The sequence below is a fragment of the Xyrauchen texanus genome, chromosome 50 (assembly GCF_025860055.1).
Source record: "Xyrauchen texanus isolate HMW12.3.18 chromosome 50, RBS_HiC_50CHRs, whole genome shotgun sequence".
Lineage (NCBI taxonomy): Eukaryota > Metazoa > Chordata > Actinopteri > Cypriniformes > Catostomidae > Xyrauchen > Xyrauchen texanus.
Window position 1 is genome coordinate 356,737 of NC_068325.1, and position 19,761 is coordinate 376,497.

Genomic DNA, 19,761 nt, shown 5'->3' on the forward strand with positions numbered 1-19,761 from the left:
CGGAGCTATGTCTATAATCAGAATTTAAATCAGAATTTAAGATTATTTCATAAACTAGGCTTTAACCCTCAAGAAACCATGAGTTGTAGATGCAGTCCTGTGCATTTTAAAACTGTGCTCTTCCTGTAACTCTACTGTTTGCTGTCTTTGTGTTATCTTGCTATGACAAGAGCTCTTGATTAAAGTACTGTTATTAATCAGTAGAGTAACGATTGAAAAGCAGCTTCCTGCAAACACTTGTTTCTTATTTTCAGCCTAGACATTTTCCCAAAACAGCTACGTCTCGAGCGGATTGTTAGGAAAGTGCTGACATGGGTGAAGTGGCTCTGTAAATGAAATCTAGGCCATTGCCTCACACTTTACAACCTGGAGCCTGTCCAGAGACTGTGAGTGAGCAATGAGAGGTGAAGGAGCTGAAATAATGAAGGAACTTTACATTCGATAACACAACTATCTACATCACAACTGACTATCTGTCCATAGAGCTGGGAGGAATTACAATATACCATGCAACGGAAGAACTGTCATCTGATAGTAGTTTTGCTATAACGATTATATGGCAGTATGATAGATAGATCTGCAAAGCTATCGGTGGGCAGGACTGCTTTACATTATTTACGCATAAAAGTGAAAAATTTAAATGTGAAGTAATACAAAAGTACAGAGCAGGACGTGTCCTAAACAAATTCAAGACGAGAAAGAACTGTGCTGTTAGAAACAACCGGCAATGACTTCAAACCAGCCTGGTCTTTTGAATATTGCATGACTGTGGCAGTTTATCCAGTTTATATTTTTATAAATCCTGATGTGTGCATGGGAAATTGCATATGTAAATTTCAATGCCCATTTTGTGCGTACACAACAGTTACACATCAGGCCCTAGATGATGGGTCTTGTTCCAAAACCTAGTGAGCTTCCTCCAGAGGTGGCATTTTAAGACATTATAGGCATGCTCCCGATGTGAAGGCTGTTGCCAGACATAGGTATCTTAATTGTTGCCTCATTGATGCCTCGTTTGGACAAATTGTATGGTAGCATCATATGTATCCTTCCCCGGGAATGCAATCCTAGAGTGCTGCCACCCATGTAGAGTGTTCCAAATTGTTCTCTTATGAGGCATCATTTCAGTAAGGATGCTGCCTCAGAAGACAGCTGCCTATGTAGGCAGGAGACAGCAAGCCAGCTCACTATGTCTTGGAACAGACCCTTTGTTTCTCTGTCTGTCATTCAGATTTGTTTATCGATTTGTTCAGTGACAATTTTTTTAAATCACACTTAACCAGTAGGTGTCAACAAATGAACGTCTATTATTTGTTTTAAGTTAGTCATTAAAGCACTGATAAAGTACTGAGTTGTTCACAACTGAAAGAAGTCTAATTATACTTGCACATCTACAAACGTACTAAGAGAATTCAGCAGATCCTTTCATAGGCATTTTCCTCACACATGACAACAAAGCATAGCTATCATTTTGTGAACTGCTGTCCATGACTATACAAAAAGACAACAACATTAGCCTAAAAACAATTATAAGTGAATCAATTATGCCCTGATGCCATTGTAATGTTATCAGCCACATTTACTCATAAATCATCCAGCCACTTTCCCTCCTTGTTGGTTTCTGAAAAGAAATCAGTCCCAGAAAGTACTAAAATATGCAAACAAACCAATGAAAGAAGAAACAGTACAGCTGTCCACCATTATCACACTACCACTTCTGCCATTTTTTGCTACATATTTAAATAATGATTTCTCTTGATTTTGGAGTGAAATATGAAAAGTCATGCAACATAAACTATACACTTTTACACCAAAGGAACGGCTTAAATTCACTTTTTGGTATCTGGATCACATTATCAGTGATGCTGAACCACATTAATGTAACAACAAACTTCAAAGAACCAAAAGGCACACAGAGGACTAAACAACCCAGAAGCAGGAAACCACATCAGACCTTTACATGTCAACATAAATAATTAAAGCTGGACTATTCCTAAAGTCAGACCAAACGAGTGGATAGGGGTTTATTTATCCAGCTGGATTCAATAGAGAAATGACATCCACCTTTCTCAAAAGATTTTCAGAGTGAAAACACCCCTTTTTACAAAGTATGAGGGTAGAGGTATGATGGTCCAGAATCAGAGTAGTTGATTAGTGAGTTTGACTAGTTCATTTATTATATCTTTGTAATGATCTTTGGCAGTGGTACTTTAATTAGTGTGCAGATAGTGTGCTGCATTTTAGCTGTGAGAGAAGTTTTAGGCTACTTGTCTTAAAGTCCCCTTGAAGAGACATGTCTGATCAGGGTGAGGTTAACCTGAAACTACCCTAATTATAGAGGGTTTCCTTTAGAATTTGCAGTTTTGCACATCCCTTATTCATGGGTGATATAGCTTTAAAAAGTGAATCTACATTTGCCTTTCCATAATATTAAATATATATCATGATATGTTAATGGTTTATTAATCAATGACATAGATGCTTATGTTTGAGCCATGCATTATTTAAATGAACATTTTTAAAAATAAATAAAAGAGTTTTGTGAGGATATAACATCTCTCAAGCTGAGACACTCTGGAGGAACTGACGCTTGGACCGGCCCCTCAGTTGTGTAATTCTTCCTGTAATTGTTGGGAAACAATCTGGGATGAAGCAGAGGGGGAGTTCCCAATGAGGTAAACCTCAGATTTTTAGAAAACCAATAACAATGTATAATGAGATTAGCTTACATAGAGGGAATTTTTGTGGATAAATCATTACCAACTTTAAAGAGCAAACTGTACATGCTAAACTCCCAGAACTACTGATAATGTACAAGCCATAATTTTGCCATCACTACATGAGATTTGAATGCACAGAAAGTCTTGTTTCCATAAATGAGTGCTAAGCTATGAACCAAACCAACCAGCTTCAAGGTGAATAACGACTAAAGATAATGTGAAAAGTACTGGTACTTCGGTACCAAGTCGATACTAAAATAAAAAAGATGTAACAATACCACTGTTTCTGCAGTACAGGTAGTTCCAAACAACTACTCAATTCGGTCCCCACATGCTGTCTGACTGACACACGACTGCTTTCAAATGCTCACACGTATATTTGAGCGCATGCTCTGTTAACCTACTGCTTTTACACTGAAATGGACAATTAATCAAACTAAAAATGCTATATTTCCTAGTGTGATTACTAAACTACAAAAGGATGTGTGGCAGGGCGGAGGGCGGGGCCGGGTCGTGATTCTACACACCCGGTCCCTTATCAGGCTAATTAAGCCTCCGAGAGGAATAAAGGCCGACTGCGCAGTATTGTGCGGGAGAGAGAACCCTGAAGCCTTACTTTGTTTATGTGTCCTATTTTGAGTTATTGACATTACCGTCATCTGTATGAGAACAAAAGACAACAACACACACAACGGACATGCCCATAAACGATCTCTCTCTCCCGCACAATCCTCCGCAGTATGTCTTTATCCCTCTTGGAGGCTTGATGCAGTTTTTTTACGATACCAGAATTTCTGAAGGTATCCGGTACCCAATCAGAGTCGGGAACTTAACGCTCACAACAAGCAAAAGATGGTGACAAGCAAAGCTGCTGCAGAGTCTCAACATAATCTTGTCGAAAAGAAAAGTGGAAAAAGCCAGGTTTGGAAATTCTTTGTATTTGAGGCTGATGAAAAGGGAAACATAATAGATCAGCAAAAACCTATTTGTAAACAGTGCTTTCTCAATTTTCAGACGAAAGGAGGAAACACATCAAACTTAATAAAGCACCTGAAAGACAGACACCCGGATTTATTCAAGCAACTAAAGCATATTTTCTTTTGCATTAGGGCTGAAATGATTAGTCGACATTATCGACAACGTTGGAAAAAAAAAAATTAAGAGAAAAATTTTCATTGTCGAATAGTCGTTTGATCTCATTTAAGGTAAAATGAAATCATATTAAACTAATGACGAGCGAGAGCAGCACTGCAGTTCAGGCCTGACGGAGGAGAAGAATTACAAAGATCAGTCCAGATGCACTCTAAACTTTCACAGCTTCATTTTATGTAGATCCCAAAGTATTAGGGAATTATATAATAAAACAATTTTAAAAAAAAATAATTCAGAAGCAGTCTCGTTTTGGAATAAGAGGATCCGGAGCTCTTTAAAAGGAAACATCCCGGTGTTACAAATGCAGTTATATTTAATGCGTTATAGCTTTTATTAAAGTTCAAATAATACAGAAGCAGATCATGTTAATAACTATAAACTCAGAAACTGGCATTTCTCTGTGTGGTCAGCATACGCGGAAATTGCGGGGGGGTCGGGGGGTCAGGACCCCACCCTATCTGAGGGTTGCCCCCCCCCCCAAAATATCATTAAAATATGTGTATTGTAAATAATATAATGATATATTCTTAAAATAATTGTTATGTTTATTGTCCCCCCCAACATTTTGATGAAATTTTCGCCCCTGGTGGTCAGTGCCTCTTCAATGAGTTGCTCAAATGTCCCAATTTAAGGTGAAGAGATTGAAACTGCACCCGGCTGAGAGAGACTCTGCCTCGGGGACATCATCCCTCGAGCGCACACACTTAATGTAGCTAGATTTATTTAATCATAATATATGTCACTGCCATTTGTCTTCACAATAAGAAATGCACAATGTGCAGCTTTATTAATAAGAGAGCACTTTGCACATTAGTTTGGAAATTGTTTTTTATTCATTCTATTGTATGCTTGTTTATTTAGGATTTTTCTTTAGTACTTGGTAAAAACTTAAAGTTTCAAAAGTTGAAGCAAATCTTATATAAGTATTCAAAAATCCTTTAAGCATACATTGTACGGTTTTGTTATCATTAAAAAAATAATACATTTAAATTAAAGTGTTGCTCAATGGCATATTTCTGTTCTTAGTTCTGCTGCTAAAGTTTTGTAGACTTTGTTAATAAAAGAGTGTTGTTTAGTAACCTGTTTTTGCTTTGGTATCGAAAATGGTATCAAGTACCGTGAAATTTCAATGGTATTGGTACCGACTAATGAAATTTACTTTAATAATAATAGTTTTTTATTATTAAGAAATCTCAATTAAAAGTAAAAGTATTGTACTAACTGAAAAGTTTTAAGAATTAATTTAATTAGACACAATTTTGATGATGAAATAGAGATAAAATATCAAACATGGAACGGAAAACAATATTTGGGGGGGAAATAAATAAATAATAAAATAATAAAATGTATCATTAAGTCCTACTTAAAAAAGCTTGAAGCAATATTTATTTAATTGAGGAACACTGTTTTCATTTATTATTTACATTGAAATTTGTATAAAATTGGTTAAAGGAGTGTGTTCAATAGCATATTACCTATTTCTTTGTGGTAACGAAATTGGTATCGAGAATCGTGAAATTTTACTTGTATTGGTCCTGACTACTGAAATGTTGGTATTGTAACAACCCTAATCACAAATTGTATTTGTAGAACCCTCACGGGAAGGAGGACAGGAACCGAAGGTTCCAGGAAAACAAGGTAAGGTTTTTAATGTCTGTCTCACAAATAATTATACGAAAATCAACACACAATAACACAAGCGCAGTGGGTTGGCTTGTTCTGGTCGACTCCCTCTGCTCTGCGGCCGCTGGCTTTTTCACCGCTCTCCTCACTCTACTGCAATTAGAGACAGGTGTTAGTCATAATTTGGCCCAGGTGTGAGCGCCCTTACCGCTTCTCTCTCCCGGACGGGCGCTTGACCACGCCCCCGCTGCCACAGTATTTAAAGGAAAAAAGTATTGAAAAATCTGTACTTAACCTCTTTCATGAGGGAATGAACTACAATCGCATGAAGCATTGCACATGATGTACTGTAATTTAAATAAAAAATATTGATAAAATGTTTTTGATTGTTGCAAAAATTCTGATATATATGCAAATAAACAAGTAGCTTGAGATTGTAGGGAGAGCGGCTCTACTGGATCATTGACAATGCATCATGGGAATGGGTGGTCCCTGCAGAACTATTTTGGTGCACATTGTTCTTCTTTGATTGGCAATTCTTTGACTTTGCAATCCTTTGATAGGTGGATCTTTTCCCCTCGGGATGATGGTAGTGTAATTCTCCCAGAATTGCACTATTAACCGTTTATACTCTGGTGGATTTCTAGGCTGCCGCCTGCAATTTTTCACACTCCAATGTAAAAGCTCACCATTCACACATACTGTGGAATAATTGGGAAAATCATTGAAAATGATCTTTCCCATTCCATCACAATATACAGATCTGAAATGTAGGTGCCGCTTTAACGCATTTTAGCCCTCAAAGTTGTGCTCATCCATAGACATTAAGTGTAATTTTCAGTTCAAGCACAACCCTAAAAGTTTCATTGAATATATCGGCCTCTGAGTGGACTAGAAGCTCAATCTAGGTGTCATTAGAAAGCTTTAATTTTGTATAAATATTTCAATATTTATATGGGGGGTAATTTTCAATGTTAATGTTTTGAGGCCTTATTTCAGCATTTTCAGTAACAAATGCAGAAATAATGGTTATCTCTGAAAAGTTCAGATTCTAAGCTTTCAAATAATACCTCATATGCATGACTTATGTATAAGGATACTTTAATGTAGCATTGGGTTCGAGTCCACCCTTGTCGAGTCCAAGTCTTTAAACAATAGTCAGAGTCCAAAACAATCTGAGTCGGACTCAAGACCGAGTCCACAACAGGCCGAGTCAAGTCTGTTCAAGTATCTGAATTGAAATTGTAACCGTAAACCATCAAATTTTAAAGCTTATGTTATCCTTCACAACTAAGAAAAACTATTGGTCAATATAAATGAAAAAAACAAATGATTAGTATGCTGCTGAACAAATTTCAAAGTGGTTTCAGAATGAAAGCAATATGCTTTAGGTGTACGAAGACAAACCTGTCCTTCAACACACCTCTTATTACATTCTGTTTGATTTTCCCCTCCACTCAAACATACACCAGAGAAAGTGAAAGCTGCTTTAGTCATTATAAACAGTTATTATTGTTTTGAATTTGAATTTAGTTTTTATTTCTGCTTCAATTTTCTGACTTTTTTGCCATTGAAACTCAAGTGCCAGCTTTACAGTTAACACACAGTTATATCAGAAAGTCTCAAAACAGCATTAGCTTAAAGGGAATGGCAATTAATTGATTAACAATAATAATACACATTTATTTTTTAAAACACGCTTTTGGCATAAGTCCCCGTCTGATGGTCCAGTGAAACTTTTAGTGAACTATCAGATCCTACCGGGTAAGACAGCAGGGGTGAGTAGCCTAAACCCCATCAGACGACTTATGGTGCCGGTGGGGAGGAGGCGGTTGCCACATTGGCACCAGCACTAGGAGCAGAGCGCATGAACGCGAGTGGGTTTTGTGGCGGCTCGCGCGAAAACCACAATTGAGTACTGCTTGTTTCAGATGAGGAAGCATATTTAGCGCATATAAAGCACCAAGCGCCAAATAAATATCATTTCATTTGCAGGAAAAGCACTGCAATAACCAACATATTAACTCCCACTTCAGTTCCACATTCAGGGCTGGGCAATATGCTTTGATCTTGTGACGCACACATAAAATACCTCACACTCTTAATTCAAAATGTCTGTTTTTGCAATCGTTCATGGTGTTGTGTATTTATTTTTCATGTAAAGCATGTGCTGGTCAGCCGTCTTTTATCATTGCTCCGGGTAAAACAAGCAAGAAACTCAGCTTAAACATTCTTTATGTTGCATATCAGCTTATGTGCCTTTCTCTCAGTGCATGCATGCATGGTGAGGGAAAAGAGAGGGAGGAACAAAGTGCGCGCCAGTACACACTTCCGAGAATAAGGAGCTGTATTCAGCCTTGTCTGTCTCAGCTAATTTAGAGTGCGAAAACAGCACTATAAAACACTTTTAAAAAGTATATTGTATATAATGTTAGATGCATACGTGAGTATTTATTCTGATGGTACTATAGAAGTTCATAAGTTAAGGTGTCAAATGTCAGTCGCACCGGTGCGCCCAAATAATCTGAACCGGAGTCAGACACTGATGAGGGAGAGACTCTGTCAGAAGTAACAACTTTGAGAATGAACCAGGAAGATTCCGAATGGTTATTTGATACATTTATTTAAATGTTGTAGAGTTTTTCAGCAATTTTGCAATGATGGATGAGCAACACACACACACACACACACACACACACACACACACACAAATACTGTTACAACGTTTGCTATGCGCTATAACGAAACAACACATACAAACAAACAAGCAAATGACTTGTTCTGAGACTGTGCTTATGATTAATGGGGATTAAAAAAAAAGGACTGGGTGGATTTTTATCATTATAGGGTGGTTGTGTACACACACTGCCAACACACATATGTTCAAACACCATGTAAAAGAGAATTTTGCATAATAAGTATCCTTTAAGGATAGGATTATCTCTCAAAACACCCTAGCAACCACATACCATAGATCTTAATACTAGGCATGTCATTAAACTAGAAGTCTAATTTGTGTGCTTTCCAATTCAGTGTCAGTTGGTCTTCTATTGAATTTAGTGGCCGTAATAGCTTCGGGAGACCACAAGAGGGTGAAATAGCATTTCTTGAAGCTGGCTGCGGGGAGAACAAGGCACTGGTATCACATCACACATGATGAGTAAATGCGCATTTGGCAGTTATGAATCTAGTCACCATACAAATAAAAGTTCTGAAGGTTTTTTTGTACTTCTTCAAGAATGAACAAAGTAACATTGATGAGTTTGCAGGTTATTGTATGAAATTGGTGTAACTGTGCAAACTATACAATTAGAAATGGCAACGTTTATAATGCAATTTTTCTGTATAAATAAATTTCAGAAATAGATTTTCTGTATAAATAGATTTCACTTTTCAAAATGTGAAGCGCTGTGAATACTTTCTGGATGCACTGTACTTGCAACTGAAAACATACACAGTAAATAATCTTTGTTCTTTGATAACGATTTAGGTGGAATATAATGGAAAATTATGTGTGTTCCTTTCTATGGCACAGCAGAATTTTGAACAGCCTCTGGAGTCATAGCTGGGCACCACTGATCATTCTAATCATCGGAAAATGTTCTGATTTATGATACATGAAAAAGGCGTCGATCCCTTGGTTATGCGTGACAGCTGAGTGCATGTCTTTTCTTTGACGTAAAGCACACACAAATAAAGGCTCTTTCAATATCTTCTGCAAATTACTTAACCCCATCTGCTCCTTATTTCTGAGACAGGATGCTGTTCTGAGAGAGAGAAAGAGGAGACAGGAGGGGTAGAAAGCACAGATAGCACTTCAACACTTAAAGAGACTTCCTTCAACCAGTCCCGATCTCAGGACTTTTACTAATTAGCTATAAGTAGTTGTTTACCTTACAGTACAATTATAACCGGTTCAGTTCCGAGTAACTTGAGGCTGAAGAAATAGTTCACCCAAATCAGAAATTGTCATTATTTACTCGGCCTCATGTTATTCCAAACCTATATGACATACTTCTGTGAAGCATAAAAGCAGACATTTTGAAGAATGTTCACACTGCTTTTTACATACAATGAAAGTGAATGGGGACTCTGTCATGCTCCAAAAATAACAAAAGAGCACCACAAATGTAGTCCATATAACTTAGTAATATTCCAAGTCTTCAGAAGACATACGACAGATTTATGTGAGATAAAGTCCAATATTTAAATCATTATTCACTGAAAATGTGAGAACCAATGTAATTTGGCAATAATGATATTTAGTTTTGGGTGTAAACTGATTACGATGTAATTTTCTATAGAAGTCCAATTATTCTTTTAGTCAAAAAGTAGTGTAACGTATTACAATAAAAATTCTTGTAATCAAATTCTTGTTTCTGACTTTTAATCAAGTTAATTAATTTAAAGTACATTAACGGTTACACTTATTTAAAAAAACATTATTTATCTAAAACACATTTAAAACTTGAATTATGTTCATATGTATGTCTGTTTGCATTTCTATGACAGCTGAAGTGTCAACCCCCTAACTAGTGGGTGTATAACTTGTGTGCAAAAATAAACAAGTAGACATTATTTTAAATTTGTTCAGCAGAAAAAAATTATTTTCCTGCAAAAAAGTGTTTTAGAAAGTAGCTTAAAAGTCATTAGTAATTTGATTACAATTTAGGTGAAGTAATTTTTACTGGATTACTTTATTTGAGTAACTCATGATTACTCCAAATGCGCCATTTCAGAGTCAAGTGAGATCAATTGCTCCGGCGGAAGTTTTACAGCCGAATACTTTTGGTGAATAATCACTTAAATTTGGGTCTTTAACCACTTTAAACCACAACACATCAACATTAATGAGAAACCAAATTTCAAACACCTTCATAATTGGCAACACAACTAGAAGACAGTGTCAATTATCAAACTCTTATAAATCTAAATGCGCAAACATACATGTATTCTCATTACAAAATTGTAAGTTAGATAAACTTTACAAACAAATTAAAAAAACTACACACTTCAATTATCTGTATATATACACACCAACAACCTTCAAAATATAATATTTATTAACTTAATACAGTCACAAAAATTGTCAGCCAACCAGTGCTCGAATTGAGTCAAGTCTTATGGGGGTCCCCAAGTTTTTTTTTAGGGGGTGTGGATGTAGGTTTAGTCTTGCAATATACACTTTATACAAAATATACAATATATTTGATCATAATATGCATAAATATATCTTATTTATTAAAAACGCTTGATAAAGAATTATATAGGCTATATATATATATATATATATATATATATATATATATATATATATATATATATATATATATAATTATTCTTTTAAATTACTTACTAAAGTAATACTGGATTTAGAGGGTAGCAGACCCAAAACAGCAACTATGGCAAATATACCAGGGCACTACATATAAGGCTCTTGAAGACCCGTAAAAGCAAGTAACTTCAAAATACATTGAAATGTCTCAAAAACAGTAGAAAATAATCAGATGGCTTCCAGACTCACTGAATGGTATCACTGTCAGATTCAACAGTGGCACAGGAATAATTATTTCATGTCTCCGAAAGCAGTGATAAAAGAGCTGTGAGTAACTTCAAAAGGATATCTATCTTCACAACTTTTTTTATTACTTAAACATTAGCAAAAGAATGGAAAAATACTATCTGTCACGATCAGCCACCGGAGATCAGGTTCACCTGTATTCTAATCTCCTCCTTACCCACATACCGGGGCTTGATTAAGGTACAGCTGTTCCTCATTCAACTCCCTCTACATAAGCCACGCACAGTGACAGTCACATTGCGAAGTCTTGTTTGTTCCGGCTACACTACTGAGCGTTCTAACTACTAAACCTGATTGATTATCTACCTACCGACCTTGCTTACCCCTTGACTATGATTGACTGTTACCTGCCTGCCTGATACTCTTGCCTGCCTCTTCGTGTTGCCACTTGCCGCCTGCCCTGACGTTCTGCCTGCCTCACTACGCGCTCAGCCTGTCTACGTTTGCCCAGCTTCCCCACTGCTTGACCATTGCCTGTTTATCTCTGTGAGTTAAATAAAGAAACTGCTGATGGATCCCAACTTACCTGAGTCTGTGTTACAGAAGACTTCACCAAACATCGATCCAGCGGTAATATCACGCATGGCCGAAGAACTCACCGCCCAAGCGAGTCAGCTGTCAGTACAACACCAACAACTCGGGCGCCTCACGTCTGCCATGGAAGAGATGATGCGGTCAGTACAAGCGCTACACCAGCCCGCACCGGCGCCCGCCGTGCCCCACGCCAGTCAAGTGGCCGCCGCCGTTCCTCACTATCAGCCGATCGCCAGCTCACGACTCGCACACCCCGAGAAGTTTGACGGTACGCCCTCGAAATGCAAAGGCTTCTACATGCAGTGCTCGGTCTTCCTCTCTCAACAACTGGCACTTTACCCCACCGACGAAAGCAAGATCCTCTTCGTGTGTTCAGTACTCACAGGCAGGGCTCTCGACTGGGCAAACGCGATCTGGACCAACCACGGTTTCGCTCAAACGACCTTCGAATCCTTTATGAGTAACTTGAACACCGTCTTTGACCACCCCGAGAGCGGTAAGAGCCCAGGCGAACAGCTGATAGCCCTGCGTCAGGGAAATCGCACGGCAGTGGACTACGCGCTTTCCTTCCGCACCCTCGCCACACAGACCGGCTGGCCGGAAAGCCCCCTCAAGCTTCACTTCCGTCAGGGTCTGAATGCCGAACTGCAGTCCGCACTGGCTTGCCGCAACGAAGGAATTTCCCTCGACCAATTCGTCACCCTGGCGATCCGGCTCGACAATCTCATTCACTCCAGACGCCCAAACCGGTGGTCAGCACCAGCACCTCAAACTTGCCAGCTCCGAGAGGAGCCCGAACCCATGCAGGTCGGGCGGACACATCTCACTCAGGAAGAAAGAGAACGCCGCTTTTCACGTAACCTCTGCCTCTACTGTGGTCAACCAGGGCACCAACGCGCTAACTGTCCAACACGCCCATCGCAATCCGGGGTGACTCAACCACTTAACTCTTTCCTCACTGTCTCTTGTCTGGAAGTACCTATCAAGCTCACTTACGCCTCCATGAATTTCATCACTCGCGCTATGGTTGATTCGGGAGCGGCAGGCAATTTTATTGATGAGTCACTATGCAGACGTGTCAACATTCCCTTGATCTCTTGTGCTTCTCCCTTGGCAGTGGCGGCGCTAGACGGACGCCCCCTGGGGACCGGTCGCGTGTACTACACCACCACCGACGTGATCCTACAGGTGGGGGCACTACACACTGAGACCACTCGCTTCTTTGTTATCTCCTCACCCCATCACCCAGTTATCCTCGGCCATCCCTGGCTACAAGAACATAATCCACGAATCTCCTGGCGGGAACACCAAATCACACAGTGGGGCGCTGACTGTCCAGCGAGATGCCTAAAAGCCATCACACCTACCGTGGTAGGATCGACACGAATCTCGTCAGCTCCACACAGCTCTCCCCTGATACCTTCTGAATACGCTGATTTAAGCGTAGCATTCAGCAAGTCCAAGGCAACACAGCTCCCGCAACACCGCGCGCACGACTGCGCGATTGAACTCGTTCCAGGCACCTCACCCCCTAAAGGCCGAATCTTCCCTCTGTCAGATCCCGAATCTCAAGCCATGAAGTCGTACATAGAGGAGGAGCTCGCCAAGGGGTTCATTCGCCCATCCACCTCCCCAGCTGCAGCCGGGTTCTTCTTCGTGGGAAAGAAGGATGGAACCCTACGCCCCTGTATCGACTACCGTGGCCTCAATGATGTCACTGTGAAGTTCCGCTATCCGCTTCCCTTAATCCCTGCGGCCCTTGAACAACTACGGTCCGCCAGGGTGTATACCAAATTGGACTTACGCTGCGCCTACAACCTCATCCACATACGAGAGGGGGACGAGTGGAAGACGGCCTTCTCCACCACGAACGGCCACTATGAATATTTGGTGATGCCTTTCGGCCTGTCCAACAGCCCCTCCGTGTTCCAGGCATACATCAACGACATCTTCCGGGACATGCTTAACCGGTGCGTCATCGTCTACATCGATGGCATCCTTATTTACTCCAGCTCCCTAGAAGAACACATTACGCAGGTCAGAGCAGTACTTAAGCGCCTAGCGGAACATCAACTCTATGCCAAGGCCGAGAAGTGCGAATTCCACTTGACCACTGTCGCCTTCCTTGGTTATATCATCAGCCCTGAGGGGGTAGCTATGGACGAAAGCAAGGTGCGAGCTGTCCTAAACTGGCCACAACCTAACTCCGTGAAAGAGCTCCAAAGATTCCTGGGATTCTCGAACTTCTATCGACGGTTCACCAGGAACTTCAGTACCGTCGCCTCGCCACTCACCGCCATGGTAAAGAGGGGGCAAACCAAACTGCACTGGTCTTCCGACGCACTCCAGGCGTTCCACCAGCTCAAAGAACGATTCAACTCTGCTCCCATCCTGCATCACCCCAACCCAGACCTCCCCTTCATTGTGGAAGTGGATGCATCCGGTTCAGGTATCGGTGCCATACTCTCCCAACGCCAAGGCGACCCCCTCAAGTTATTTCCCTGTGCGTTCTACTCCCGAAAACTCTCGCCGGCGGAGCAGAATTATGATGTGGGCAACCGCGAGCTCCTGGCTGTGAAGGCAGCCCTGGAGGAGTGGCGACATTGGTTGGAGGGAGCTCGACATCCGTTCCAGGTGTTCACCGACCACCGCAACCTGGAGTACTTGCGCTCCGCCAAGAGGCTCAATCCCCGACAGGCCGGCTGGAGCTGTTTTTACCCGCTTCCACTTCACCATCTCCTACCTCCCGGGAACCAAAAACATCAAGGCAGACTCACTTTCCCGTCAACACGATGCCAGTCCTTCGAGCCCCATCGCCGAGCCCATCATACCTCCCACATTGATCCTGGCCCCCATTCAATGGGACATTATGGCGGAGATCGCACAAGCCCACACGACCGATCCTCCTCCGCCCGACTGTCCGCCCAATCGGACGTTCGTTCCACCTGGCCTCCGAGAGAGGGTGCTTCACTGGGTCCACGACGCCACAAACTCCGGGCACCCTGGCGTCTTCACCACCATACGCCTCCTGCAGAATCGTTTCTGGTGGGGAACCTTGCAGGAGGACGCCACCGACTTCGTGAACGGCTGCCCCACCTGCAACGCAACTAAGACCCCGAGGCAACCTCCAGCTGGGCTCCTTCAACCTCTCCCGATACCCCAACGCCCCTGGTCTCTGCCCTCTGCTAAACTGGAATGGACTGTGCTTGCCTTGGAGGTACTATTTACCTGCACACTAGACAATGCCATGTTTTGGTTTCAATATTTTTATTTTTAAATAAATACACATAATGAAATGAAATATACACTACCATTCAGAAGTTGAGATCGATACAATTTTTTAAATGTTTTTAAAAGTCTCTTCTGCTCAAAGCTGCATTGATTTGATAAAAAAAACAGTAATATTGTGAAATATATGTTTTCTATGTGAATATATAGTAAAATGCGTGATCAACGCTGAATTTTCAGTATCATTACTCCAGTCTTCAGTGTCACATGATCCGTCAGAAATCACTCTAATATGATGATCAACAAACATTTATGTAATAAACATTTATTTTATTTTTCAGGATTTTTTGATCAATAGAAAGTTCAAAAGAACAGTTTCTATTTGAAATAGAATCTTTTGTTACATTATAAATGTCTTTACTGTAACTTCTGATCAATTTAATGCAACCATACTGAATAAAAGTATTAATTTCTTTCCCAACATTTTTTAAAAATACATTCTTACTGACCACAAGCTTTTAAATGGTAGTGTATAATGCTACAAAATTTATATTTCAGATCTGAAGGATCATGTGATGAAGACTGGAGAAACGATGGTGAAAATTCAGCTTTGATCACAAAAATAAATTATATTTTATTGTATTATTATTTTAAATTGTAATAATATTTCATAAAATTACTGTTTTTACTGTATTTTGCATCAAATCAATGCAGGCTTGGTGAGCAGAAGAGACTCTTGAACTTTTGAACAGCAGTGTACATCCAACAGAATGATTCTAGCTTTTTTTACCAATGTAGTTTTTACCCTAAAAACAACTGGATGATTAATGTGGATTATGTGACACTGTGATAATAATGTTTGCTCCAAAAGACTTGATTAAATGGATGAAACTTGTTTATTAGATATTAAACATATAGATTGTGACAAAACAGGCTGTCAGTCTGTGTGTTGGTGGGGATTTTTCAACTATTTCAGCACATGCGATTTTTAACATAGTTACGTCCAGTAGGTGGCGGAAAAGCACTGTTATGAGTGAGTAAGTCAGCAACTATTCAACGACCATTTCAGTGAAAAAGGCTGCTTTATTCAGAAACAAACAATGCCATGGCAATCAATGTCAATTATTGCTATTTCAAGAGTGAATCCCGCATAAATGTGTATGTAATTCCCGAAACTTTGTGTTTACGTGGCCATTGGTCCTGGCTTCAGCATGAAAAACAAGTTTTATACAAATTCTGAATGGAAATTAGAAAGCATAGAAAGCACACAACGATCGCTCCCTTTACTAAAAAGCTGTTATCCATCTCCGTCGAGATCTCTAGCACTCCCGTAGAACCAGGACTATTAATAATGAAAAAAATAGTAACTTAAGCCTAAATGTTTCCAATTTACTCAAGGAATACAAAAGCCCCGATATGGTGTGGGTAGATATAAAGTAGAAAGATATATAGAGAGACAATTACCCCTCAAAAAAGTCGATAAGAAGCTTTCTCCTCGAGTGGAGGTTTATTTTTCTCAATTTTTTAAAAGTTAAAATTAGCTTCAACGGAGCGGCGCCAATCAAACAGTCCTGTCAGTCAACGATGTCATGCGCACAGCACTCTTTAGATGTGGGGCGGGGCGTTTACATGTTAAAGAGACATGGCAACTAGCCAACTTTAAAAAAATTATTGTAAATAATCAATTCACGAAATTTACCGTATCCATTGCATGCATTTAATCAGATTTGTTATTATTATTTTTTACTAAAATAAAGATATCTGAGGGACCCCCTAATTCTATTTTTTACTTCTTATGGGGGGTCCCTAATACCTTATGGGGGGTCCCGGATCCCCCCAGCCCCCCCCCCCCTCAATTCGAGCATTGCAGCCAACGATCCTACATCTGTGTGGAAAGGCATGAAAAGCATTAACAAGTACAAGACACCTCCCCCTCGCTCTGTAGAGAGTTAGCTAATGGCTGATGAACTGAATGTGTTTTACTGCAGATTTGAAAAGCCCAGTCTCACACCCTCCCCCGCTCCAATCTTCACTTCACACACCAACACCTTCTGGAGCCCCCTCCTGCTACTCAGTCTGCACTTATGATCTGTGAGAAGGATGTGTGCTGGGTCTTTTGGAAATAAAAGACTAGGAAAGCTTCAGGCCCAGATGGTGTTTCACCTGCCTGTCTGAAAGTCTGCTCTGACCAACTGGCCCCCATCATCACACAGATCTTCAATAAGTCACTGGAGCATTGTGAAGTTCCCTGATGCTTTAAATGCTCCAGTCCGCCCCCCAAAAAAAAAATAATTACAGGAATGAATGACTAGAGTCCTGTCACTCTCATGTCTGTAGTCATGAAGTAGTTTGAGAAACTGGTTTTAGCCTACCTGAAGGACATCACTGGACCCCTGCTGGACCCCTTTCAGTTTGCTTACCAAGCAAACAGTTCTGTGGATGATGCTGTCAACATGACTTATGCAAAGATCCTATTTGTGGACTTCAGTTCAGCCTTCATTGACCATTATGACTGATCTTCTCTCAGACAAACTGGCCCAGCTCTCCATGCCCACCCCAATCTGTCGATGGATCACCAGCTTTCTGACAGATAAGCAGCAGCTAGTGAGACTGGGGAAACTCACATCCGGGACCCTCACTATTAGCACTGGTGCTCCTCAGGGTTGAGTTCACTCTACATTACTCTTCTCCCTGTACACAAATGACTGCACTGCAAAAGACCCCACTGTCAAGCTCCTGAAGTTTGCAGATGACACCACGGTCATCTGCGAAGGTGACGAGTCTGCATACAGACGGGAGGTTGATCAGCTGGCTGTCTGGTGCGGTCACAATAACCTTGAGCTGAAGATGCTCAAAATTGTCTCCAGAGTGAGGAAACGTGCAGGTAGAATTAATCTGGTCCCCACACACCCTGGCCAATCACTCTTTGAACTGTTGCCCTCTGGCCGGCACTACAGAGCACTGAGCGCCAGGACATCCAGGCACAAGAACAGTTTTTACCCTCAGGCCATTTGCCTCAGGACTCCCCCATAGTGCAATCATGTAAATACATATCTCATGTACATATGTAAATCCACTCAGATTGAATTCAATAATTGTACATACTGTACAACCCTACCATGTACATACCCCATATATGTCCAATTATTTGTATATCTATTTCTACTCTTACCTTGTTTTATATTCTGTCTCACTGTTATGTTCTGTGTGCACTTGTTTCTCCCATCACCAAAAAAAATGGATTCCTTGTATGTGAGAAGAATGCAATAAATCTAATTCAGATTCTTACATATAAACATCTGACAAAAAAGTAACTTCACTACAAAAAAGTTGTATGCAAAAATATCATGGTAATAGCAGTACCATGAAGTACAATGTAATTGTCATGCTATATGAATCTGGTAATTATTCAGAACAATTGTATTACCATTTGATACCATCACAGCACTTATTTTGTTGTCATTGCTTAAAATGAAAAGAACATAATGTCATCATGGACACCAAGATAAATACAAAACCAATCTCTTAAAATAATGCCAATTACATTTCTGATCAAATTTACTATTAATATCAATTTATATACTATCAATATCAATTTGTTTAGTGTATGTGTGTATGCTTATGTTGAATGTTACTGGTATAATCCAAAGTTCAGTAATGGGCAGACACTTAAAACTTCACCACAACAGTCACACATAAATGACATGTTTCTAAGTTTAAATTCCCTTCTCACCTAAATCTGGGTGAATCTTTTAGACATTCTTCAAAATCCACAGTGATCTTCATGTTGATTTCAACGGAGGTTTATAAAGAGAGATTAAGAGCTAACAGGCTAACATTAGCGCATGTAAAATAATAAAATCTGTTCTGATCAAATCACTCAAGATTCCCAGATAAACTCCACATATGAGCGCTAAAGTCCCGTCTTGTCACTTGTAGCTGTAGAAATTATTTTTAAAGGCGGTAGTTCCTCCAGTTTTAGCGAGTGGACTGATCTAATGAGTGCAAACGAGGAGCGACGAAAGGCTGTGTCCCAAAACTTAGTGAGCTGTCTATTTAGACTGGGCAGCAATGCCTTTCCGAAGAATAGAAACTGGAATAACTGAGTAGATTGTCCGTTAGCGATAAACAGCCGGCACTGCAATGGGAGGGGCTAGCGTTGTGGCTCATAAAGCTTTGTTTTAATTTATAATGTTTTCATATTGTACATAAAATATCACATCTACCTGTCAAATCTTACTGAAAAACGAGTCTTGAAAAATAAGAAAAAAAAGAAATACGGCAGGGGAGAGGCCTGCCCTTTTTAGCCAATCAGAAATTATCTGTACTTGTCAGAGTGTCCGGATTCACTGACATCAGGTTGGCTGACACGTCTCCGGTAGGCGGGGTTTTGTAGAGATAGCGTGTGCTTGAGAGAAGGTTCGATATGAATTAATTAAGTAAATAACTGTAATATTTATCCAATTTTAATTCACTTTTGATTTTGAAATGTCTATTTAAATTTGTCAATGTCAATATTCAGACGAAAATTATTATTATTGTCAAGAACATGAAGACTTCAATTTCACGTGGTTTGTGTTGCTCTTCTCAGCGTTGGTAATAATCAACCAATTACAGTTAATCGTTTAATCGGACATCTAATCGTTTTAACATTAATAGGGGTATTAGACAGGGGGATCCGACAAGTCCATATTTATTTATCTTAGTAGCTGAACTGTTGGAAACGTTAAAAATAGTAAAGAGATCAAGCCCTTGAATGTTTTAGGTAATAAGTCAATTAGACAGACGATACTGCTTTGTATCTTAGTAATGCAGAGCAGATTCCAGTAGCCGTTCATTTGGTGTCTCATTTTTCACCAGATTGAATTTAAAAAAGCATGAGCTGATCGCAATTCATGATCATACAGAATCTTATTTGTTCAA

General features: G+C 40.0%; 1 protein-coding gene across 2 annotated transcripts in view; it reads right to left on the bottom strand.

Moving 5' to 3' along the window:
* The window catches only part of LOC127640928 (arf-GAP with coiled-coil, ANK repeat and PH domain-containing protein 2-like), a 108,704-nt gene extending 89,841 nt beyond the window's left edge, over window positions 1-18,863 (bottom strand). For both annotated transcript variants that reach the window (XM_052123646.1, XM_052123644.1), the window contains exon 1: window positions 18,572-18,863. In XM_052123646.1, the coding sequence (XP_051979606.1) occupies window positions 18,572-18,624 (53 nt within the window). In that variant the 5' untranslated portion in view covers window positions 18,625-18,863. The remainder of the gene's footprint in view (window positions 1-18,571) is intronic.
* Between the last annotated feature and the right edge of the window lie 898 nt (window positions 18,864-19,761).